Source organism: Chanodichthys erythropterus, chromosome 14, assembly GCF_024489055.1.
Source record: "Chanodichthys erythropterus isolate Z2021 chromosome 14, ASM2448905v1, whole genome shotgun sequence".
NCBI lineage: Eukaryota > Metazoa > Chordata > Actinopteri > Cypriniformes > Xenocyprididae > Chanodichthys > Chanodichthys erythropterus.
The window spans coordinates 30,263,691-30,289,682 of NC_090234.1; the positions used below are offsets into that span (position 1 = coordinate 30,263,691).

At 35.4% G+C, this 25,992-nt stretch overlaps 1 protein-coding gene across 3 annotated transcripts; it reads right to left on the reverse strand.

The window, feature by feature from the left end:
- Nucleotides 1-173: 173 nt before the first annotated feature.
- On the reverse strand, nt 174-25,909 carry sytl5 (synaptotagmin-like 5). 3 transcript variants are annotated; one of them, XM_067410004.1, is made up of 17 exons: nt 25,787-25,909; nt 15,355-15,728; nt 14,033-14,239; nt 13,683-13,798; nt 11,728-11,836; nt 11,163-11,265; nt 10,943-11,072; nt 9,509-9,609; nt 9,209-9,286; nt 7,460-7,525; nt 7,116-7,294; nt 6,099-6,201; nt 5,827-5,988; nt 5,609-5,717; nt 4,460-4,592; nt 4,174-4,382; nt 175-2,388 (listed from the first exon to the last, which is right to left on the reverse strand). In XM_067410004.1, the coding sequence occupies exons 2-17, from the start codon at nt 15,477-15,479 to the stop codon at nt 2,246-2,248; spliced, it is 2,073 nt and encodes a 690-aa protein (XP_067266105.1). In that variant the 5' UTR covers nt 15,480-15,728; nt 25,787-25,909; the 3' UTR covers nt 175-2,245. The 3 variants fall into 3 exon arrangements, with proteins under 3 accessions (XP_067266107.1, XP_067266105.1, XP_067266104.1); XM_067410003.1 differs by having other exon boundaries at nt 11,163-11,277; XM_067410006.1 differs by lacking the exon at nt 14,033-14,239 and having other exon boundaries at nt 174-2,388; nt 11,163-11,277.
- Between the last annotated feature and the right edge of the window lie 83 nt (nt 25,910-25,992).

A 25,992-nucleotide genomic window follows, 5' to 3' on the forward strand; every position in this document is an offset into this window, starting at 1 on the left:
TCACAATGCTACCGTTTTTACTGAATGTTTGATCAAATAAATGCAGCCTTGGTGATCTTTCAAATAATATATAAATACAGCTGTATGTAGAGAGAGAGAGAGAGAGTATGGTTAAGAATAATAATTAAGATGTTGAAAAAAGATAAATAAAGCAGCAAAAGTTGTTTAATAATAGTTTATTCTCTTTCCGAACATGATAAAGTACAGTACAGAACAGTCCTAAACACTGTCTTCCTGATGAGAGTGGAAACAGCACACGTACACTGAACATGCTGTGAATCAAACAGCTTCAGACAGTATCAGACATGTGAACACTTGGACATTGATAAAGCCTTATACATGCCACAAAATCTCTCACTTTATTATAAGGTGTGATATAAGGTCTATTCACTTGACTGATGCTAACAAGAGTATTAGACATAAAGGAGGTGTACACATTCTTTATGGAGACCTCACAGTGACATGACAGCTCAAATGGGGAATTAAACTAGCCTCAAAACTCAATATAGGGGCTGTAGGCATTGTGCTTATACAATATGTTTGCATATGTATGTGTTTTTTGTGTACTATAATCCCTCTTTTTTTCTATTTCTATCCAAATAGAACCTCATACCACCGGTTTTCTTTGTATTTTTGGTTAAGATAAACATCATGCATTTGTGCAGTGTGTAATTTCTTCAATGCTAAACTACTTTCTCCTTTGGGGTGAGGCTTTCCTGTGCAATACAACAGTGACAGAGGGGGGAATCTACCTAACAACAATGATGTCATTGTATTATTTGCATGCTGAATTGTGACTAGTCTTTAGAAAACAGGCGTAATGATGTCTTATTAGAAATGTAATCTACTTTACATTTGGGTTTATCATTTTACCAAAAACACTGGAATTTCTTAGAGGAACTGTAAATCTAGTTGAAGGTAATGAACCACATTGGTCCCAGATATTCTTTTTTTATGTCACACCTATTTTCACATTCTAACTGTGGTAAAACTAGCTATGAAATTTAACTGTCAGCATCAGTCTCTCTTAAGCCAAATTTACGTGTAATACAGTCTTGACAGATCTGACATTATTATCATAATATCTTTTGTGCATGTCTACATTAATGTGCTCATAGAAATGATTGATCACATCCAGTACATTGTTCTCAATTAGTCCACCATGTGTGCAAGCGTTATGTGCAGGCGATATTTGTGCAAATTGGATTCATTTTTCTCTTGTGTGTGTGTGTGTGTATGGAGGAAGTGCTTTGTGCTTTGTTCGTTTAAGGACAGCTGTGACCTTTGATTTTTGATAATGTTCACTGTGCTCTTTTTAAATAGTACTCATGTGCAATTCACAGTAATGACCAATGTGAGTGTTCTGAGATATAAGGTTATACTTTAGTTCAAGGTGTCCTTGTTGCAATGTCATTATACATTTTAAGTACTAAGTAATTTTATCACAATTACTATAGGTTTAGGTTAGTTGCACGTAACGCATAATTTACTGTTATTACTACAGTAAATACATGTAGCATATGTAACAAGGACACTGTAAAATGAAATGTTACCTAAATATAATTACACCTGGGTTGGTGTCCTAGTGTGTCGCAAAATTTACACCTGGTTTGTCTCTGCTGTTCAATCGCAGTTAATGCTAAATGAAGTCAGGTCAGTGAAAGACCACCTATACCTGCCAATCATCTACTGCGGCAAAAAAGTACAACTTTATGCAGCTTAAAAATTAACTGTCCAAATAAAAAATTTCTTCAGTAAGCCTGATATCAACATGAAGCACACTCTTCAGAGGATTGCTTAATACAGTTACTCAACTAAGATAACTGTGAATGTAGTTTGAAACTTTACTTTTAAAATTCGTACATTTTTAAAATGCTTAGATTAAAATTTAAATATATTTGGGAGAGACTGTGTACCATTTTTCGCTCTTCCCTCGCGCTTGATCAACTTGAAGTACCACACTGACATAAGTGATATATGTAGTCATGAAATTAGAGTTCCTGCTAATCCCATGTGGTCACAATTGAGAAACATGTTAATACCAGGTGTAAATAGGACCTTAGATGCCTGTATGTGTGTGAATATGTATGCCACATATGCGTTTTGAGAATTTAGAGAGCGTATGCACATTGGAATGAGAATCTGGGTAGTGAGAGTACTGCAAAAGAACATAAAGAGCATTTTAAAGTGTCTAGAGGTGATCGGATTTGATGCGTATTGCCAAGGAAATTGTCCTGCATTCTCTCTATGTCTTCCTCTTGGCCATGCTGGATCGCAGCATCAGTGTGCACTCTTGTGGGACTTCAGGGTTGTCAATCATGCGTTGCCATAGCCGTTGCTCCTCGCCGTAGGAATCGTTCCAATCTACTTCTTTTCCATAACTCAGACCTGCAGGACACAAACAGGTCATTTAATTGCTCTGTATGTAATATCAAACTGAGAGATCTTAGCTGTGCTGCTCAACTCTCAGACACCCACAGTGGAATCATTTCAAAGGTTGTTTAAAGAAATGAAATGTACTATTATTTTAGCTAGCTAGGTGACAATTTTTTGGATGTTAGTGTTCAGTGTTTTTTTTTTTTAGGTAGTTCACACCAAATAAACCCATTTAGTGTATCACAGAGAAATAATCAAAATAAAATGCATTTTTGAAACATTTTACAAAACAAAATATCTCTTCAAAAACATTTACACTAGTTGGTAAGTTTTTTTAGTCTTTGAAATGAGTCTCTTATGCTCACCAAGCCTGCATTTATTTGATCAAAAATACAGTAGAAAACAGTAATGTTGTGAAATATTTTGTATATTGAAATATATTTTTATTCCTGTGATGGCAAAGCTGAATTTTCAGCAGTAATTACTCCAGTCTTCAGTCACTTCAAAAATTTAATATGCTGATTTTGTGCTCAAGAAACATTTCTTATTATTATTAATGTCAAAAACAGTTGTGCTGCTTTAATATTTTGTGGAAACCGTGATACTTTTTTTTCAGGATTTCAAAAGAACAACATTTATTTGAAATAGTAAAGACTTTTATATTGCTCTAAAAAAAATCAGAATACAAGTGTGTATATAGCTAAGCTGCAAACACAGAACATGTCACAGTTATGTTTGACTTAATAGCACAATAAACATATCACTGTCCACATATCCACATTTACATATCAATGCTTTGTCAGCAATTTAATAGGGGTGCTGTTAGTCATTTCACATGTGAAGAGATTAGCCAATCCTAATAGGGGTTATTTATTTATAAAAGTCTTAAAGGTACAGTAGAAAAAAAACAATAACAGAACGTGGAAATTAGTCATGTAAACTGATTTTACTGCAAGAAAACCTTTAGTAATATTTCTAATTTTAAATACTGTAAAAGGCCCATTTAACACTCATCAATGAGAATCAAATGACTTAATCATGAGTGAGTGAAGATATGAATAAAACATTTGTAACAGTACATTAGTTTAGCATGAATACAAAATGTGTTGCACAAAGTAATGCTTCATGCATCATTGATGATTGATTTAGGAGACGTTTAGAAAGAACATTAGAGTGGAAATTATATTCAAAAACATTTGGGAGTGAATGATTATCTTAATTTGAGTTAGAGAACATTGCACAGTAAAGCATTATATCAAATCCGTACAAATCTGTCCTACTAATGTGGGAAATATAATTTCATATATATGTAATTATCAGCAAGCATCCAGCGGGGATAGAATGCTATGGTAAAGAAGTAGATGAAATGGACTTCCATTAATGAATGAAAAATCATGTTTCAGGTTGTGCTTTGAACAGTTCGACTCTTATTCCTGAGAGAACTTGTGTATTTTGTGACTGACTTTCCAGTGTTGTTATTGTTAACTAAAACTAAATCTATTAAAAATGTTTTCAGCAACTGAATAAAGCTAAAATATAATAAAATATAGATATAAGTTAAAGTACTAAAATTACTAAAACTGAGATAAAATAAAGCTATATTGAAGAAAAGCATGACAAAATGACAAACTTTTATTACAATGAATTCAAAATTTTAATAACTCAAAACACTCTATAATATACCCATTGTTTGCATAAAATACTGAATTTAGTATGTATGCAAATCTTGAAATACATTTCTGATACAAAGGTAGAGATTGAAATGAAAAAGGATAAGCTAAAGAAAAAAAGACTGACCTGTCCCTGCCCCGAGCCGCACACCACCCAGGAAGACGTTGCTGGCGAGCGGTTCTCTGTCCCACACCGTCAGCTCCAGACACACGCTGTCCAGATCGCTGTGCTGCAGGCCGCAGTATGTGAAGGTGTGATTCCAGCGTGGGTTTACGGTACGTTTCACCACCGCGGTCTTGTGCTTTGTGCTTTTCTTGTCATCAGGCAGTAGGTATCTGATACACAAGCAGAAAACCAGGAGTGTGAGTCTGCAAAGTGTATATGAAAGATAAATCAGAGGAAATCAGCTCACCCTTTGACGAATGGGTCAGAGGACCCTCCTTTGACGGCAGTCAGGTTTTTTGCCTCTTTTACCAGCAGCTCCACCATTCCTCCTTTAGGAAGTGTGATGGTTTTCTTCTTTCCCTTAAGAAATCCCTTTTTCACTGAGAAACAGAAGAGAGCTTGATTAAACGCTTCAGTAATATATACAGAGAGCTTCTCGGAGCTCAAACAAAAGCTTTGTTGATGGCATGTTAAACAAATAGGGTCCCGTTATAATGTTTAAAGCATCAGAGCATTTTTTTTTTTTGCTGTGAAAACTATTAGATATGTTAGATGAACTTGCCTAGCATAAAAATAACCTAGAATAAAAAGTACCTCAGTTTTAAACACAAAATGTTTGTAAATTTGCATTATGCATACATGTAAATTTAAACAGATGTTTATGCTATCCTTTTAATTTATTTTTTATTTATATTTTTTTTATTTTTACTGTACAAATATACTTTTCTATAGCATTTATGCTATGACACAAAGTGTTTTACAGGCAGCAAAGCAATTTGATAGAAGACACAAATTTTAAATAAATAATTAAATATAATACTATTAATAATCACAGAAAATACTTTTTCCACCTTAATATTAAATTCATAAGTCATTTCCAGACTAGAAAAATTGACATCTTCACCCTTTATTCAAATATTATCAAAAAAGTGTAAGATTTTGTAAGCATATTGTGTAGTTGTGCTTAGAGTTATTTTTTTTTGTGTGATAATGCAATTAAACAAATAAATTGTGCAGACATAATTTTTTGCCAGACTGTCATAAAAAGAACCTTTGAACACAGAGTACAAAAACCAGAGAGAGCCAACAAAATATTAATAACTAATTATGTTGTAGTCAGTGTATGCTTTTTTCCTGTGAGCTTTTTGTTTTTTATGCATTTTATTTTGCACAATAATTTGCCTTTTTCAGCCATTTAATTTTGTCAGCTTAACCAAGTTTATTGTTTTGTTCTTCCCACATATTTAAAATATTTTCCTCGTATTTTGATGGTTTAATCAAACTATAGGGTAATTAAAAAAAAAAAAAAAAATCCCCACTTTTGGTCACCTACTGTAAGTCATTTGTTTTAACAACAATGAAAAGGTGAAGAAATGATATAATTTCTAAATCATACCTTGCACTTGGTCCAGAGGCAGTGAGACATTTCTCTCTGCAGGAATGTACTTCAAAACCACTGTAAGTTCCCCTTTATAGTGCATCACTGCGTCCACATAAGACTCACTCTGACACAGACACACACACACACATTTCAGTATCACACTTACTCATGTCAATACATTTCATTTGATCTCTCACTGTGTCTGTTTGTGTGTGTGGGTGTGTTCAGCTCACCCTAGGCTGTAGAGCGAACCACTCCTCTATCTGTGTGTCAAACTCCCAGGAGTCAAAGGTCAGCTCCGTCTCCCCCAGGAAGTTGTTGTGTCCAAAACGATCATGATGCCACACAGAAACCTGCAGTGTGCGTGTCTCCAGCTGAGAGTGACTGACTACATACTATTCAAAGGGATAGAGAGAGATAAGAGCCTTAAAATCAATATCTCATTTGCGCTATCTCATAAATCTAAATACGAAACCTTGTAAGGCAGGCAGGAACCTCCTCTTACCCTCAGATTTTCATTGAACACTGGGTTAGTGGTGTTGCTTTTGATGCTGGTTTTCCGCTTGCTTTGACGGGACTTGTCTGGCAGAAGATATGTTTTAACATAGCTGCAAACACACACACACACAAAATACCAATGTTTTGACTTGATATCTTAGACAACAAATAAACAAATTAAGACAACTGATGAAATGAAATCAGAGCTGCCAATTGGTTCAATATTTAAATGTATAAAATTTGTGATTGAGCTCATAGTTATTGAGTTAATTCATTCATTCATTCAGTTCATTATTGATAAAAAAATTAATTTTAAAAAAAGAGAAAAAAGTTTTGGGTTAGGTTATTTATTTAGATGAGAATATATGTAGATACTGGACAGAGTTAGATTTCTGTACCATTCAACACCTTTAATGGTGTTGGGATAATGGACATTGATAACATCTTTGGTACATATATACTTTTTATTAGTTAAACAAGGACCTGCTTAGCATAATGCATTGGGGGGGGGGGGGGGGGGGGGGGGGGGGGGGGGGGGGGGGGGAGATGATAAATACATATTTCCTAAAGCCATGCAATAGACTAAAAATTTAATTATTGAAAATAATCCTGAAAATCAACTATTAAAAATTGAAATAAAGGTTGAAATAAAATGATTATTTGATGAAAAACTTAAACAAAAACAAAATGACAATTAGACTGAAATACAATGTTGAAGTACTAAAATTACTAAACAAAAAATAAATTATAGTGAAATATAAATAATATAAAAAATTAAAAAGCACATAAAATGATTATAACAAACTAAAATTAAAATGAAAACAAAATATACAAATAAAAGCTAAAATAAAACATTCAAAATAAAACAGTGTATTAAAAAATTATAGAATTTACATTTAACATTATTAAATTGAACAATCCCTTTAAATACAAAATAAAAATAAAAATAAAAATACATGCAGTGCAGGGATGCTCTACCAGGGCTCGAAGTGAAGTGTCTAGCTGTGTGTGTGTTTGCCCTTACGCATCCGTGCGCTGTCTCCTCTCATCCCCGGTTGCTAGGCAGCGGCACTCGCGGACGAGCACGTTGAGTGCCCCTGTTTTATAGCTGTAGGAGATGTTGAGCAGGATCTCCCCGGAAACCCGCACATTGCCATAGTCGCCCGTCTCACTGTACACGCTCATCATACTGTTGATGCTGGTCTGGAGACAATATAGGGAGAGTCTTTGGGTGTGCATCTTTCACAAGCTTGTGTTTAAGTGTACGTATATCTCTTCGGTAATACAGAAAGGCAAGAGAGAGAAAGTGAAGCGAACACAGCAACAGACAGACACACATCTGTACTCAAACACACACTGAACACTCACAGTGTCAGCATCTGAGTCAGGTACATTAAGGAAACCCCACTTTCTCTCCGAGGCAGGTGTGGAAGACTAGAATAAGACAGGAGAAAGACAGACAGGAGAGAAGATTGCCAGTATCAAGGCAAGCCAGGAAAAAAACAGAGAGCAGAGTAGAAGAATAAGAACCTACAATATATTGTGACAGAACACAGATCGCTAGAGCTGAGAAGGAACTTTTTCACATTTGATTATTTGTAGCTGCTGAAAGTGACAGTTCACCCAAAAATGAACATGGTGTCATATTTACTAATCCTTATGTCATTTCATTATTCTTCTTTCTTCCATAAAAATAGATGTTTAGCAGAACGTTCACACAGCTATTTTCTAGTGATGCACATTTCGGCAACCAAAAATATTCAGCTGAATTTTTGGTATCGCTTTAATAGTTTTGAGGGGATGCAACCATTGACCAAAAAACAGCATTTCTCAGTCATCGAATAGGGTGATTGAAATATTGAGTTATTGAGTTTTTACAAGTCTAATTTATCACCTGAGAACACAATTTTTTTCCAAAATTGAATTACCCAAACATAATTGTTAGTTTTGGTTTCAGGCTAAATGAAAACTTGAATTTCGGTTTAGTTTTGTTAAAAGATTAATTTAGTGAATTGCTACTCTTTTCCATATAACGACAGTGAATGGGAACTGGAGCTTTTGGGCTACAAAAATGACAAAAAGCACCATATAAGTAGTATATAGTTTTTTTGAAGCCAAAAATTAGATGTAAAGTGTAGCACAGTACATCTTGACAAGGCATAAATGAATTTACATGAAGACTGATAAGATTTAAGAGCTATGGCAGAGAGCAAGATTTTAAACAAGAAATATTGTATCATTTCTGTCTGTTCTTTGGAATATTTTATACTTGGAATTCATCACAAAATGTGTGGACCACTTTAGTGAGACTTTTCACTCATGTCAAAGAGTAGCATGAAAATTTTTCAAAACATCTTCTTTTGTGTTCTACAGAGAACATCATTGAGATTTTGAATGACATGAGGGTGAGTAAATGATGACAACCTTTGAAAACGCGGTGAAAACTTGACTGTTTTGTTGTCAGTGAAAGCCCGGCTAGTTTTTTTCTCTTTGCTTGTGAAGAGTGTTAAATGAAGAAGAAACACATCTGACTCATCTAGCTATTAGAGGCTGCATGTGAGCTATGAGTTATGTCAGCTGTTTTGAAAGAGGCCACTTGTCTTCATGTTTGCCTGAATTATATCTCTTTGTTGTGTCTTAATGCACCACCTGCGTCTGTATGTGTGGCCAAGAACCAGGAAATATGACAATGGTGCATTTTCAGTAGTTATTGCGTGTTTTATCTATGCTAATTTGTGTGTACATGAGATTATGCGATAAAAAAGTGCATGTGTGGGTCTGCCAGGTGTGTCAACAAATTAAGTGATCTCATGTAACTGGATATTTTGCCACAAGGAGAAAATGATAATATTCATAAGGCAGAAAAGCTGGAACGGTTTTAGAGGATACATAATATCTGAAAAAGAGGGTGAAAATGTTGGGTTTATGGCTCCCCTGATATAAGGCACACATATATAAGTCTAAACATACAGTGCACACATGCAAAACACAGAAAAAGGAACAAATATATATTTTGTTTCAGTCATACATTTGCAAAAAGCCAGCAAACACACATTGCAACAAAGCACCTGTGATTATGTTGTTTGTGTGTGCGTGTGTCTGTGTAAATCATTATACCATTGATTGCGCACTGCAGACGCTCCGGTTGGTTTTATAGTGTGCTGATAACACCGCATCAATGTCCTCATCCGAGTCCTAGAGCACAAACACTGCCTTCAACAATATTATATTGAAAACAGCACTGGTTCTCTTTATGCAATCACTCAGTGATATGATATCATAAAAATCACATTACAGAAGGCTGTCTCTGTTATCATTTTAACTCCTTATCCGGAAATCTTATATCCTGTACACAGAAAAAACTACGAACAAGATTGCAAGTGAGAAGTAGTTTAGGAGACTGTGGCTGATATCTACCCCATCGTTCAGTCCTGGAACTGAGCGGCATCGATTAATCAGGGGATCTTCACTGAAGCCCTCTCCAGGATTACTGAGGTCCACCTCAGAGCGACTGCGATCTGTGAAAGCAGAGAAAATGAGATGCTCTTAACCAAGGTTCTGACTATTTTATATTTTGTAATACTTCTGAGGACCTGGAGAGAGCTTAAGACCACAAGTGAACATTTTTCTAAATACAATTTTTACTTTTTTCATTAAAAATTATATCATTACCATGATTTAAACAAAGAGTAGAATGTTTTAGTATTTGGCATGTTTCTGTAAACCCTGAAGGTCATGTTCTCCAGCATGATTTACAAAAGATCCAAAGAGCATCTTGTGCTTTAAATGGAAGAAAGAACATCTGAAAGTCTGTACAACAGTGTTAACAAGGCCTAAAATAGTGGTTCTCAACTGGGGGATTGGGCCCTCAAGATTACTTAAAATTATTTAACATAAGACAAAACAAGCATAAAATAAGTTAAAGCAAGTAAAGACAAAAAATACCAATATATTTCATTATATTTTATACTTTTTATACTTAATTATATACAGAAAAAAACAATGTCAATTACCACTGGTCTAAAAATGCTTATTTGTGACCCTGGACCACAAAACATTTGTAGCAATTGCCAACAATACATTTGAAATTATCAAAATTATAAATTTTTCTTTTATGCCAAAAATCATTAGGGTATTACGTAAAGATTATGTTCCATGAAGATATTTTGTAAATTTCCTACTGTAAATATATCAAAAATGTATTTTTGTGAGTGGATATGCATTGCTAAGGACTTCATTTAGACAACTTTAAAGGCAATTTTCTCAATATTTACATTTTTTTGCACCCTCAGATTCCAGATTTTCAAATACTTGTATCTCAGCCAAATACTGTCCCAACAAACAATTACATCAATGGAAAGCTTATTTATTCAGCTTTCAGATGATGTATAAATCTCAATTTCAAAAAAATTGACCCTTATGACCGATTTTGTGGTCCAGGGTCACATTTTAATTAGTGTCATAGAAACTGCAGAATCTTGAATATTTCTACATATATTTCTTTAACTTTCTTTTTTTTATATTGATTTTTCAAGAAAATGTACATAGTATAGCAAAGAAAAAAAATTAAAAAGTGGTAGACATTCTGTTTTTGAGCTAAGTATAAGTTTACAAATTCATAGACACTGAATATTGTTTACATTACAGTATTTCCATTTCTTCTACATATACTTTAAATTAGATTCTGAAGCACACATTTACAGTGTGGTCTCAGACTTTTGAATCCCACTTAATGCTCTTAGGTTTTTAATATTAGAGTGAACTGATATAAGGACAGTTTCACAGGAAAATGTTGTTACTGGTGTCATTGGCAGCAATAGTACATATGTCAAGTTGTTGCCATGGTGATACCTGATGAGAGGGAGGCTCTGGATATCGCGATAGAGGGTGTGCTGCAATCTATTTGTCTCCGCCCATCCGCCATCTTTTCAGAAACACTGTCACTGCTTTGTATACTAGACACGCTCTCTGCCCCATCCGGCTGAACAAACACACACACAGATAGTAAACACAGCTTTCTTCTCATGCACGTTAATCTGTATATAGGAATTCTATTGTTATCGTGTGTTACCCTGTTTCTTGCCTCTGTCTGGGTTGGTGTTTTGACCATTTGTGTTCTCATGTTATTGGGTACTGCTGGTAACCCTGATGGTTCCACTGCAACTGTTCTCTTCCTAAAACAGACACTTAATGAGAGTGAGACACAGACTGTCTTAATGAGAAGACACAGGCTTGAGCAGAATGAAATACTAGCTTACTGCACTATAGAATATACATACACTTTATGTGAATATATAATATGTGAAACAGTATGCAGTAGGCAATCATTTCAAACAGCGGTATCCTACATTGTTGTTGACCTCATTACAATGCATGTTTAATTATTGTTCAAAATGATTGCTGATATTACTCCTGGTTCATTTGTCACATTGCTAATTGTCAAGCATTGCTTTATCGGATAGTGTTTACAGTGTTACATTTTAGCAATTGTAGTAGGTCATCCCATTATTCCATGTATAAAGAAAGAAGCATACAATGCACAGCATAAATACTATTAACTGCAGGAAATGTATCACAGTAAGGGATTCCAAGCATAGCCAAGTCAAGTTCAATGGACTGTAAATGATACCCCTCACCCTTTCCTGTTCTTCCCTGTGCCTTTCTGGAATTGAGGCGTAGGCGATCTCTCATACTGTGGTGTGGATGATCTCTCCATCTCTGATGGTCTGTGAGCAGAGCCTCCATCTCCAAAAATAAAAACAAATATTCATAATAAGAAATGAATTTAAGCCATTAAGCTAAATACACACAGTTCTTTGACCATGTTGGGAAATTTGAGGGACAAAATCTGTGTATTATTCAATAGTGATGCGTCAAAAAAAAATTTTATTTATTTTTTTTTTTTTACTGAAACCAAAATTAAAGTTTTCATTTAGCTGGAAACCAAAAAAAAAAAAATTTGGTAATTAAATTTGGGTATTTGAACATGGCATTATTTATTTAGCAAAAATAAAGCCAAGATGGAAAAACCATGTGTGACAAACTTAGGACGCCCTATGATTCAATTGCCTGTAGATCCACTTTTAGCAGCAATAACTTGAAGTAATCATTTTCTGTATGACTTTATCACTATCTCACATCAGTCTGGAGGAATTTTGGCCCATTCTTCTTTACAATGTTGCTCCGGTTTATTGAGGTTTGTGGACATTTGTCTATGCACAGCTCTCGCCACAGCTTTTCAGTCGGGTTGAGGTCTGGACTTCGACAGGACCAATGCAACACCTTGATTCTTTTCTTTTTCAGCCATTCTGCTGTAGATTTGCTGGTAATCTTCAGATCATTGTCCAGTTGCATGACCCAGTTTCGGCCAAGCTTTAGCTGTCTGATGGATGGCTTCACATTTGGACCCATGGCTACAAAACAAGCCCAAAATCATCAGCCCTATACCCACATGCTTGACTTTTGGTATGAGGTGTTTGTGCCGATATACTCTTTTGGTTTTCTCTAAACTTGGCGCTGTGCATTATGGCCAAACATCTACACTTTGGTCTCATCTGTCCAAAGGACATTGTTCTGGAAGTCTTATGGTTTGTTCAGAAGCAACTTTGCAAATCTAAGCCAAGCTGCCATGTTTTTTAAGAGAGAAGATGCTTTCTCCTGGAAACCCTTCCAAACATGCCATATTTGACCCGTCTTTTTCTAATTGTACTGTCTTAATCTTTATCATTTAACATGTTAACTGAGACCTGTAAAGTCTGAGGTTCACTCATGGGGTGTCTGCAATTTCTCTGTCTGATCTTGGGGTGAATTTGCTGGGACATCCACTCATGGGAAGATTGGTGTCTGTTTTCCAATTGTGAATAATCTTCCTTACTGTAAATGATGGATTTCAAGTTGTATTGAAATGGCCTTGTAACTGTTCCCAGATTGATGGCAGCAACAAGTACTTCTCTAAGATCATTCCTGATGTCGTTCCTCCTTGGCATTGTTTTAACACACATCTGAAGGCTCCAGACACTTAAACTGCTAGAGTAGGGGTGATGACACTTGCTGGTGATCAGTTAATCCAAGACATTTGATTAGCAGTGCCTGACTGTTACTTACCCTCTTAAATTCCTATGTTAACAACAGTAAGGGTGTCCTAAGCTTATCACCCATGGCTTTTCCATTTTGGCTTTATTTTTGCTAAGCAAATAATGACACAGTGTGATATGTCATGTGTTGTTGTTCATCTGAGGTTTTATTTTTCCAATTTTAAGACCTGCCAAGGACCAGATGACTTTTTACTATGCCCTGATACAGAAAACCATGGAATTCAATAGGGTGTCCTACCTTTTTCACATGACTGCGTTAACTTGGCCAATGAAACTTTTAAATTTATTAATCAACAATGCTGCTGTTCAGCTGGACAAACAATGATAATATATTTCATTTGTATACACTGAAACATGTAACTATTCTAGTTTTCAAATCATGAAATAAAGCCTGGAGAGGAAAACTTTCTATTATGTTAGGGCTAACATTGTGTAAAATGTAGGGCAATGTTTACAGGCATTGGTTGATGGATGTTTGTGTTGACAGTTGGTCTCACCTGGAGGATTGCTGAGGATTGACTGTTTGACTACATCACTGCTGGGTACACTGGCATGTTGAAACCTCTTGGATCTTTCTTCCAGAAACCATTCTCCTGTAACCACCTTCAGCTCCCTATAACAGCCAGTCACACACAGACAACACTGTGTAAGCCCAATTATAGAAGTGACAAGCATAGCTTAATTAGTTCACCAATTTAAGAGCCTATAAACTGCATTTTTTCCCCCTATACTGCATTGACATTTCCTATTGAAACAAGTTGGTGCAGAACATTTAATAAAAGCCAAAAAAAAATCATCTTTTTAGCATTACAGACCAGATTGTGTATGGATGTTCAGTGTGACTCACGCAGTCTTCGCACACACGGTGCATTTGCAGTTGCTGCCTGGAGGCGTAGCAGTGCAGAAGTTGCAGATGCGCCTATGACAATTGGTACACACATTACCCCTCTGCAGGATGAGACCCAGAGCACGCAGACATACGGCACACTCGCGCTGATCAGCTGAACTACGCCGCCCGGTTCGCTTCAGTTCCAGAAGTTCATTTTTCAGCTTCCTGTAGAGGCACAACCAGCATCACTGTTGAGGAGTAACTAAACGTAACAACCCTATAAATTAGCTACAGGAGGTGTGTTTCTTTTAAAGGGTTAGTTCACCCAAAAATGAAAATTCTGTCATTTATTACTCACCCGTGTGTCGTTCCACATCCGTAAGACCTTCGTTCATCTTTAGAATACAAATTAAGGTATTTTTGATGAAGTCTGAGAGGTTTCTGTCTCTCCATAGAGATCTAATTTAACTACCATTCCAAGGTCAAGAAAGGTAGGAAAAAGACATCAAAGTACTCCATGTGACTCCAGTGGCTTAAACTCAATTTTATGAAGTGACGCGAGTGCTTTGTGCAAAAAAAAAAAAAAAAAAAAGTTCCACTTCATTTACAAAATAATATTATCCAAAGCGTGTTCACGCAACAATGCCAGGTCTCACGTGAACACAAAACACATGCATCGTAATGCTCTCATGAATGCATGTCGCAGAACAATATTTTTACATTTAAATGAATGTTTTTTTTTGTGCAAACAAAGCACTCGCATTGCTTCATAAAATTGAGATTAAGACACTGGAGTCACATAGAGTACTTTAATGATTTCTTTTTCTGACCTTTCTGGACCTTGGAATGGTGGTAGTTGCGTTGGATCTCTATGGAGGGACAGAAAGCTCTCAGATTACATCAAAAAGATCTTAATTTGTGTTCCAAAGACAAACGGGTGTTGAACGACATGAGGGTGACATAAATGACAGAATTTTCATTTTTGGGTGAACTAACCCTTTAACATAGTTTATCCATTCCAAAAAGAAGCTTCATTTCCCCCCCAAAATTCATAGATTTGAGTCACAACATTTTAAGTATTTTATCAGAATATTTATTTCATTATTATGTGTTTGAGTCAGTTATATAAATTCGTTATGTGAGCGTTCAAATTTTTTTTTTTTGTATTTACTATCATTTTTCAGTTCTAATTGGAAATTTGGAAAGTTGTATACCTGTTTTAATTAGCTTCAGTGTGATTAGCTCCTTTTTTGTAATTTTTTTGAAGTTTATAGAATAGCTAACTACTTTTGCAGAAGAAACTAAAGAAAATGTGACGATGTGCAAGTGGAAGATGCTACCTGATGCGTTTCTCCTCTCGTTTCCTGAGCTTCTCGTCTTTCTGGAGAACACTGAGGATCATCTGTCTTTCGTGCTCCAGGAGGAAGGACAGGTTAAGGGACTCTGTTGTCTTCGCCATGACCATTTAAAGAACTGCTCACAGAGCTCAAGGAAAACTCAGCCAAATCAAACTGGCCACAAACCAATCACAATTATACTTCATCAATGCAGCTAGAATCCTCATGAATGAATGAAGGACTGCTTTATTTCATCTACATATCCCCACAAAGGTCGTCTGCCCTCTCCTTCAGACGATAACATTCATCTCTCAGTAATTGTGGCAGGTCTTGTGATCCTATTCTTCAGTGCATTAACCTTTTCAGCTGCTGAATGCCTGCAAGCATAACATCCATATAAAAACAATCAGTGATTAATCAGGGTATTTTAGGTGTAATACTTACAATATAAATGTGAATCATGAATCATGATTCATGTCTTCTGACCTGTTAAAGTCAAATTTAATTGTTCTTGATCTTTTAAAATAATAAAAGAGTTGAAACATCCAACAACGTTCAGAAATAAAAAATATCATAAAAAAAACTTCTATTCAAACTAAGTTAAAAAAAACCTGATTGTTCTTTCCATCAGTCTGTTTGTAAGGGTCAGAGAGAGGGAGAGGAAAGTCATAATGAAAACTATAATGAAATTATTACTCAAAAAATGAAAATCATTGGCTTACAAATAACCTCAAGAGGAAAAAGTGATTAATGTTTAACATGACCACTTTAAAACCATAATGATTATGCCTCTCATAGCATATATATATATATGTGTGTGTGTTATATATAACAATAATTTAGAACCAAACTCAAGCCATTTTTATCTGGTTCAGCACAACAGGCTAGATTATAGATTATGATGGTCTTTTTTATCCGTTTTGTGAATAGACTGACAGTCCAGATGTCAGTATGACAGCCCAGCCAAACTGATATAGCTACAGCTACTAGTCACCATTTAGGTTTTTATCTAAAGCGACAATACACTAATTGCAGTGGCAGTCTGCCAGCGGCAATCTAGAGTGAAGTGACTTGCTTGAGAGCACAAGAATAACAGAACAGGGCAGTAATCACTGTACATCATGCATACTTGGGACTGAACCTACAACCTCTGCATTAATAGCTGGCACTTTCCACAAGATAATAGGGCTTGGAATTGATAAAAATGTAAAGCAAATTAAATAATGAAATCCTATGTTAGAAGTTCTCATAAATAAAAAGGACACCAGGATTCCATAAAAAGAATTGTTTTCTTACAATAACTATGGTAATAAGAGTTGAATGAGTCTGCATAAATGCATTCAACACTACAAAAAACAAAAAGTGAAATAAGAATATTTACTTCTCTTACTACCATACTAGAAAGAAAAAAAAGGTTCAAATGATATTATATCCTTGTTGTCACAGTTTTATGCCATTTTCTTCTTATTTGGAATCACTAAAATTCAACTGCAAATTGTGCATTACATTTATAGTAATTAAAATAAGTTAATTAAAAATGTGATATTCACATCACAAATCATTCTAGAATGTATATAATTTTATTTGAACTTTTAGCTGAACTAATATTCGAGACTACTATTAATAATGTATATTATGACATTTTAATGATTATTATAATATCATTATAATAATCATATCATTATTATTTGAGGGTTAAAAGGTTACATTTCATCCTATGTTGATTTTATGTGAGACAATTGTTTGTCTAACATATCTTTTTGTTCTCTCTCCAAAGGACATGGGAATTATTTTGATTTTATTGCAATTTGTATGCAATTTCTATCCTTTGAAGATGCCAACTCCAATCAATAACCATTTCAATCATGTTCAGTTGTCTTTGCTAGAAGCCCCATCAAGACTGAAGCATTTTACTGGCCTGGATCTGTGGAGGACTTGTTAATTTCCTGTTTGAAACACTGATTAATGGGTCATATCCAACTCCCAGCACTGACTGTATGCATGAACTAGGTTAATATGTAGCATTTACTGCATGTGTGTGTATATGTAATCTCATCTTTGTTGCAGGTTTGTTTGAAATTAATGGTGAGTGACGAATGGGGAGGACAGAAAATGTGTGTGTGGACACGATTTGCTTTCTTTTATGTTGTCTGACAGAATCTGATACACCATGTCTAAGACCAGCCTACACAATCAGAACCTTCAAAAGCTGTTTTTCACACCATCATTTACACTTAGAAAGGCGTCTGCCACTGGTGACACAACCACACACGTACACCTGTGTGTCACACACAGGTGGCAAATTATTTGTAATGTCGCAGCAAAAAATTGCTTTAGACTGAATTGCATCCGTGTATGTTTCTGTATTTGTGTATAACTGAGGTTCTTGTTCCATTAAGTGTCTGACTCAACAGGAAGACGTGGAGCAAAATTAATTCAAATTTCTCATGCGAGAACTGATTACAGGGACACACAAATGTGCACAAATTGAAAGTGTAGCTTCAGTATCTCCACTGAGGAGTAGGACAGCATGAGCTAGCAATGTCTAGCAGCACTACTAATTAAAAAAAAAAATCACTTCTGCGTCTTGCTGCCATCATCGGCAGGCAGTTGATAATATGTGTTAGAGTCTGAATGTTGGAGTGTTCATTATACACTCCTGAGCAAGGTACTGCTGAGCTGCTTCAATAAAAACTGCAGGGTTACAAAAGGTGTGGCATCTCCCTGGATCCCACCCTAAGTACACACATTAGTGTACACAAAGCCCTGTATCAACACACCAACACGCAGTTCTCTTACGTTGTAAGAGACAATACCATTCAAAAGTTTAGGGTCAGTAACATTTTTAATGTTTTACAAAGAAGTCTCACCAAGGCAGTATTTACTGTAGTACAGTTTAAAATAACTGAATAATCAGCAGCCATTACTCCAGTCTTCAGGGTCACATGATCCTTGAGAAATCATTCTTATATGCTGATTTAGTACTCAAGAAACATTTTTTTTTATTATCAATGTTAAAAACAGTTGTGCTACTAAAGAGTTAGTTCATGCCAAAATAAAATAAAAAAATCTGTCATTAATTACTCACCCTCATATTATTCCAACCCTCTAAGACATTCGTTCATCTGTCCCTCCATTGACAGCTACACAACTACCCCTTTGACACTTCAAAAAGTTCATAAAGAGATCGTAAATCCATTTGAATTGAGCGGTTTAGTCCAAATTTTCTGACACCATCACTTTATATGATGATCAGATTGAATTTAGGCTTTTATTCACATATAAACATTCATCAACTCACATCAGTTGTGGTAAACAGAACCTCAAGCATGTTTGCTTGACGTGCGAGCACCAATGAGGTTCATTCTCATGTGATACAGCATGTTTGAGCTTCCACAAGAACCAATGAGATTCATTCTTGCATGTCAAGTAGGTCTGAGCTTCTGTTCATGTTCGCGGATCAATGTTTATATGTGAATAAAAGCCTAAATTCAATCCGTTCATGATATAAAGCGATCGTGTCTCTTCAGAAAATTTGAACTAACCATGGATTAGCTAGTTTTACCTTTTCTTTATGAACTTTCTGAAGTGTCAAATTGATAGATGCATAGACTGTCAATGGAGGGACATAAATCTCAGATTTCATTAAAAATATCTTCATTTGTGTTCAGAAGATGAACAAAAGTTTGGAACAATATAAGGTTAGTTATTTTTGGGTGAACTAACCCTATAAAGGTTCATGAAAATTATGTCATTAATGGCTCACCCTCATGTCGTTCCAAACCCGTAAGACCTCCGTTCATCTTCGGAACACAGTTTAAGATATTTTAGATTTAGTCCGAGAGCTTTCTGTCCCTCCATTGAAAATGTATGTACGGTATACTGTCCATGTCCAGAAACGTAATAAAAACATCATCAAAGTAGTCCATGTGACATCAGTGGGTTAGTTAGAAGTTTTTGAAGCATTGAAAATACATTTTGGTCGAAAAATAACAAAAACCACGACTTTAAAAACTACACTTTATTCAGCATTGTATTCTCTTCCGGAATCCTTTCCATTTAATTGATTCCATTGAATCCTTTCATCTGTCGGTGTTGGTAATGTTGGTAATGACACTCCCTGTGTCAATGCATTGATGAAATTAAAAATTGGATGTGCCTAAACTTCCTTCAGTTAAACAAAGACAAAACTGAAGTCATTGTGTTTGGAAACAAAGATGAAGTTCTCAAAGTGAACATGTACCTTCACTCTAGGGGTCAAACAACTAAAAATCAAGTCAGGAATCTTGGTGTGATTTTGGAGTCAGACCTGAGTTTCAGTAGCCATGTAAAGACAATAACTAAATCAGCATATTATCGTCTCAAAAATATTGCAAGAATTAGATGCTTTGTCTCCAGTCAAGACTTAGAGAAACTTGTTCATGCTTTCATCAACAGCAGGGTGGATTATTGTAATGGGCTCCTCACTGGTCTTCCCAAAAAGACCATAAGACAGCTGCAGCTCGTACAGAACACTGCTGCCAGGATTCTGAGCAGAACCCGAAAACATGAACACATCACACCAGTCCTCAGGTCCTTGCACTGGCTTCCAGTTGCATTTAGAAATTAAAGTACTGTTAAATTAAAGTACATTTAAAGTACTGTTGCTTGTTTATAAATCACTCAATGGCCTAGGACCTCAATACATTGCAGATATGCTCATAGAATATAAACAGATCACTCAGATCATCAGGATCAACTCACTTAAAAATACCAAGGGCTCACTCAAAGCAGGGAGAGTCTGCTTTTAGCTGTTACGCCAGCCGCAGCTGGAACCAGCTTCCAGAAGAGATCAGGTGTGCTCCAACAGTAGCCACATTCAAATCCAGACTCAAAAAATCTTTTTACCTATGCATTTGCTGATTGAGCACTGTGCTTTGTCCAAACTGTTTGTACTTTATTTTATACGTATTATCTTTTTATTCTTTAAGTTCTTTTCCTGTTTTTATTTCATTTTTAATGTATTTTTTATATCTTTTATGTATCATCATGATTCTGACTTTTAATGCATTTTAAATCCAAATAGCAAAATTATCTGTTTTTACTGTTATTTCTATTCCTTATGTTCTATTTTTATTCTTCTTCTTTATGTAAAGCACTTTGAATTACCATTGTGTATGAAATGTGCTATACAAATAAAATTGCCTTGCCTTGCCTTGCCTTAAAAGTGCATTACCAATGCCAACAGATGAAAGGATTCAATGGAATCAATTTAATGGAAAGGATTCCGGAAGAGAAGACAATGCTGAATAAAGTCGTAGTTTTTGTTATTTTTGGACCAAAATGTATTTTCGATGCTTCAAAAACTTCTAACTAACCCACTGATGTCACATGGACTACTTTGAAGATGTTTTTATTACCTTTCTGGACATGGACAGTATACCGTACATACTTTTTCAATGGAGGGACAGAAAGCTATCGGACTAAATCTAAAATATCTTGAACTGTGTTCCGAAATTGAACGAGGTCTTACGGGTTTGGAACGACATGAGGGTGAGTCATTAATGACATAATGTTCATTTTTGGGTGAACTAACCCTTTAATAATTTGTGGAAATTGTGATAGTTTTTTCAGGATTCTTTGATGAATAGAAAATTCAAAAGAACAGCATTTATTTTAAATAGATTTGTTTGTAACAATGTCTGTTGTCACTTTTGATCAATTTAATTGCTAAAATATACAAGTATTAATTTCTTTTTTTTTTTTTAAATTGCTCCAAACCTGTGTGACTGACTCTTCCATGGAACACAAAAGCATCTGTCTCCTTTTTTTTTGCAATGAAAGTCACAAGGATTTGAAATGACATGAGGGTGAGTAAAAGATTTTCTTAACAAATGTTTTAATTGGAAATTTTCATAAACTAACTTCTTAAACAGCATAAAATAGTATAGTCCACACCTGCGTGTACCTGGACTAATTAAGACACAAAACAATAATGAAACATTCAATGAAACCTGTGAGCACTGTTAATTCATTGGTACCTCAGGCTCTAGCACATGAAGACACCAGGCGGAAAAAATGCTGTCTTCAAGTCCTCCTGGGAAATTCGTATTTACCAGCCCAGAAGTCATCATTACGATGTGAAAAGTTCAAAAGATTTTGGTGGGGAAAATGGATTTCATATTTCTTCATCTCTTTTTCACTTATTGATAAAAGAGACATGATGCTTTTCAGCCCTAGGGCCACGTAACGAAAAGCAATGGATGCGCATGTAATTGGTTATTTTTCTGTGTATTTTAGCTTTCTCATGCTGAAATGCAGTTGCACGAGCCTGTCACTTCAGAACGGCCAAATGAGCAGTATTTTCTGGCAAGCTGTATTTGTATTATTCATCAAGAGTATGCTGAATGCATGCAAAATAAACAGTGAAGTCAATATTGAGCATGTTTTAATTATGCTTCACAATCTTGATTTCCCCACTGCTAATTAAGACACTGTGGTGCTGTTCATGTGTAAATATGATCATCCCTACATGACCTGAAAGCAGCATTACAGATGATAAGCATGTTGCAGGAACCATGGGAAATGTAGTTCAGTGCATAAATCTCAAGAGAACAAGTCAACAAGCTGCCAGTCCAGCTCTCAGCTCACAGTAATTACTCTAATGATGGAGACACATTCACCAACAACACCTGGCTTAATAGAGATTAGATTCATGCATGTTTTATGCCTTTCAGAGAGGCAGCATTAGCATAATAAAAAAGGGGCACAGAGCTATGAAATGCAGATTAGCAAGACAAAAATGAATCTTGGGTAGTAAGTATGGTAGTGGAAGACCTAGATTTTCAGTAGCCAATGGCAATATTAAAATCTAGAGAGCATGGTGGCAAATGGTCAGTATAATGCCAATGCACATTAATATTGTAATTTAATGGCAGAAATTAAATTATTTTAAATTAAATTTTAAAGGAACAACCTCTCACCAAATGAACATGGTAGATCTCAAATTCATGTATAAATATATGGTTCACATACTTTTAAAATGAATTTAAGTGGCAGAAAAAGGAAATTATGTGGTTTTCAGCCCTCCACACACATTCAGATAGCATATGAAGTAAACCACGGACTAGTGGACTAATGACATGCAATGTAATGTAATGTTGTCCTTCTCTCCAGCTGTGCCCTGTTGAATCTTTAATGCGTGCTTCTTTTTTAAACACACATACACATAAATCAATACAAAATGTCAGTTATGGGAAGTAAATTGTTAATGTTAAAGTATATCAACAGAATGATCTCAGTCAATCATAGTATAGTGAAGTGTATTGTCTGAACATGACAGATTTTGGTCCTTCTATCTGTGATGCCTATTACACTTTTCAACTCACATTCTCTTTTTTCAAGACCAGTGCACATTAAAATTAGAAAAAGGCCTTAAAAATGTATGAGTTTGCTTTCAGTCTTTTTTATAAAATTGATTTAGTTTTTATGATCCTGCTGCCACTAATGTCACTGTCTGGATATCTAATTATGTTAATATTTCTATCTTTCTTATAGTGAAGATAATACATTTCCTTTGCGAGTATCACATATATCAGTCACTCTAATAATACGGACGTTCAGTGATTTTGTAGTGGTGCAATTGTGCCTCAAATACACAAACCATGTCCACAGAGCCATATTTTGTTTCTTTCTTTGTTAGTTTTTTTTTAATGCTTGAAATTTGTTGCAAGAGCCACATGTGAAAGGACACCCAAAGAAAAATAGAAATGCTAATCTCACAAATGCAAATTCGTTTCTTTATCATTTCTTTTAGACTACAATTTGAAACCTTCCCCCTTTCTGCTCCGCTCTGGTAGAATGAGCTACTGGCAGAGATTTGTTTCATGATTTATGGATTTTTCACGATTTGATCCATAAACTTGCAATTCAATTTAATCTCAGTTTAATCTGGATAAATATCAGCTACATTACATGTTCATTTTTCTCAAGGAAAAAATTCTTTCTCAACTACTGTTGTAAACTATACGGGTCAGCTGGCACCATAATATTTAAGGTTAAAATGAACAACTTATTTGTATACAATAAGGCAGTTTTTAATAATAATAACATTATAATATTTTTAATGATATAAGAGTAAAAAAAAAATGAATATGTAATATAGTGCGCATATACTTAGCAAAATGCTCCACAGAGATAATTTTTCTTGCCAACTAACATGCGATGCTATGGTCATTGAATGGCTTTCCTGAGGCAAATGTAATGTTACATGACATGCTGTTCACAAGTTGTTTATTTACGTCTGTCCGCAGTTTGAACACTGATTTAACGATTATATGAGAAATGATACATTTCAGCAAGTTGTACCGTATCTTCCCCCTTGTATGTACATTCATGTTTATTTCATGCTATAATAGTAGAAAAGAGGAAGAGATGATCGGTTCAGCCTGAACTGAGGCGCTATGGCCAAAACGGTATTGTTTGAATTTTCTAATGAAATTTTAAAAATTTGAAAGCTGAGATTTTTTTCATGTCAAAAGTAACCTGCTCTGTCTTGTCTGTCGGCACGTTGTCAGTGTCCTCTCTGCTTTGTGATGTTTTTTCACTGCGTGAGAAAATTGACGTTTGGTGTGAGAGTTGGCAGACCACTCCACAATCTAAACCACTTGCACTTAAACACAAAAGCTTGTTCCTAGTCTAACTTTCTAATAAACAAGGCATTGTGGACTATGAATATTGTTTGGTTCTATAATGAATTGCTTATGTTCTTCTGTTCTAAGTAGCTTTAGATAAAAGTGTCTAAAATGCAAAAATGTCTGAGTCTCTCTTTTTTACTTAGATTTTACTCTCTCCATTAATCTTAAATCTCCACATATTTTCAAAAGAGATCTCAACAATGTTAAAAACACTGTTCAGATCTTTAAATCTGCTATAAAGTCAGATTTCAATAAAAAACTTAAACATAAAATAAATAAAATTATTATTTGAACTATGCATCCCACATTCACTTCATAGTTTATATACTCTTACCGTATGTTAACAATTGTCGCATTAGTGTCTACTTTTATTTCTTCAAAGGAGTTTTAGAAGAAACATCTGATACTTAAATTAAACATTACTAAACATCCTGAGCTATGAAAGAGTATGAACATCTGAGCAATGTTCTCCTGGCCAGTCAAACTGATTTGCTGTTCATCAGCTGCCTTTTATGTTGATTATGCCTCACTCGGGTATAAATAGCTAATGCTTCTGAAAACAGAAGTGATTTACTGTATGTTGTTGCTCATAGTACACAAAAGATGACATACCAAACCTTAAACCGTTACCTACCAGTATTTGTCAAGAGTCTAGCACACTTAGAGGCATTTTGTCCGTCACTGCTTACGTCACCTCCGTGATAAGACATATTTAGGGCTCAAATATGCGTGTATAACTTAGTTCAATCTGTACACCAGTAGGAAGTCTATTCTAGTTCTCAGTGTGATTATCACTGTAACAGCATTAATAAAAAACAGATTAGATAGATAATGCTTATTAACAGGCAACAACATCCAGCACTAATGGGCCGGTTTGGCATTCATGACATCATAATAGCCCTGGACAGCTTTCCGCTTGGTATCAAACTAAAGGATAAACACAGTGCACTGGCACGTGCTTAAAGATGTAATCATGTGGAAAAGTACATAGCAAAGGCTGGGGCACGTTGTCACAAATAAGTCTCAACTCAGTAAATATTGCATAAATTGCTTGATTTCTCTACCAGTTTTGTATGTTGGTTTCAAACAACTAATTCAAAACTTAATTACGTAAATCAATAAATTAGGTAATTTCATTTAGTGAATTATATATCCTACAAAAATATCAATACCATTATATTTTTTAAATATTCAAGTGGACATAAATAGAGCCAGAATGAAAGACATTAAGATATCTTGTCCCCAAGACTTTAAGGCATGTATCTACAGAAATTCACTTTCAAAAATAAACATACCCCAATTCATTTTGCACTGGAGTAAAAAGTAGGACATCCAGCCTCATATAATATGTGCAATGAACACCACCGATTAGATTGTAGTGGCACTTTTGAACTTTAACAAAAAAAAAAAAATCCTATACAAAATATGAAAACGACTTCAGGCTACCTCAAAAAAACAAACAAACAAAAAACGCTCTGCTGCATTGCACCTGTTCAAACACCTGGTGAGACGACATTATATGTAATGCCACACAACAGCGTTAAAACAGGCTTTTTTGTCAAGTGATATCTTCTGCTACTGACTTTTGTGGGGTTTAGACTGTTTTAAGATGATGTAACCGATGTCTAAAGAAGATACAGACTGTTAAACATGAGACAGAATAGGAGCATTAAGTTCCAGCGTCCATCTCACCTTAAAGCTGCGTCTCTGCCCTCAACCCGCATACATGAAACACACCAGGATATAAACTGTTGTCCTACCTGCCGCAGCCTTCGTACATGAATATCCCCTGAACTGCAGTGCTGTTACATGGTCAGGAGCAGTTTTGTAGTGGTGTGTTCATTGCAGCCCGAGCTCCGAGCGCGAGGCAAACCCCCCCACGCACTCGCCGCTGGAGATGTTCATAGCGTGGGCGGAGTTTGCGCTCCCACGGATTCCCCGTGACCGTGTACACACACACACACGC

Coding starts and splice junctions, on each gene's coding strand:
- sytl5 (XM_067410003.1), bottom strand. CDS start 15,479: ATGGTCATGGCGAAGACAACAGAGTCCCTTAACCTGTCCTTCCTCCTG. Junction 11,837..13,682: donor AATCCTCAGCAATCCTCCAG/GTGAGACCAACT, acceptor TTATTTTTGGAG/ATGGAGGCTCTGCTCACAGA. Junction 5,718..5,826: donor GGTTCGCTCTACAGCCTAGG/GTGAGCTGAACA, acceptor TGTCTGTGTCAG/AGTGAGTCTTATGTGGACGC.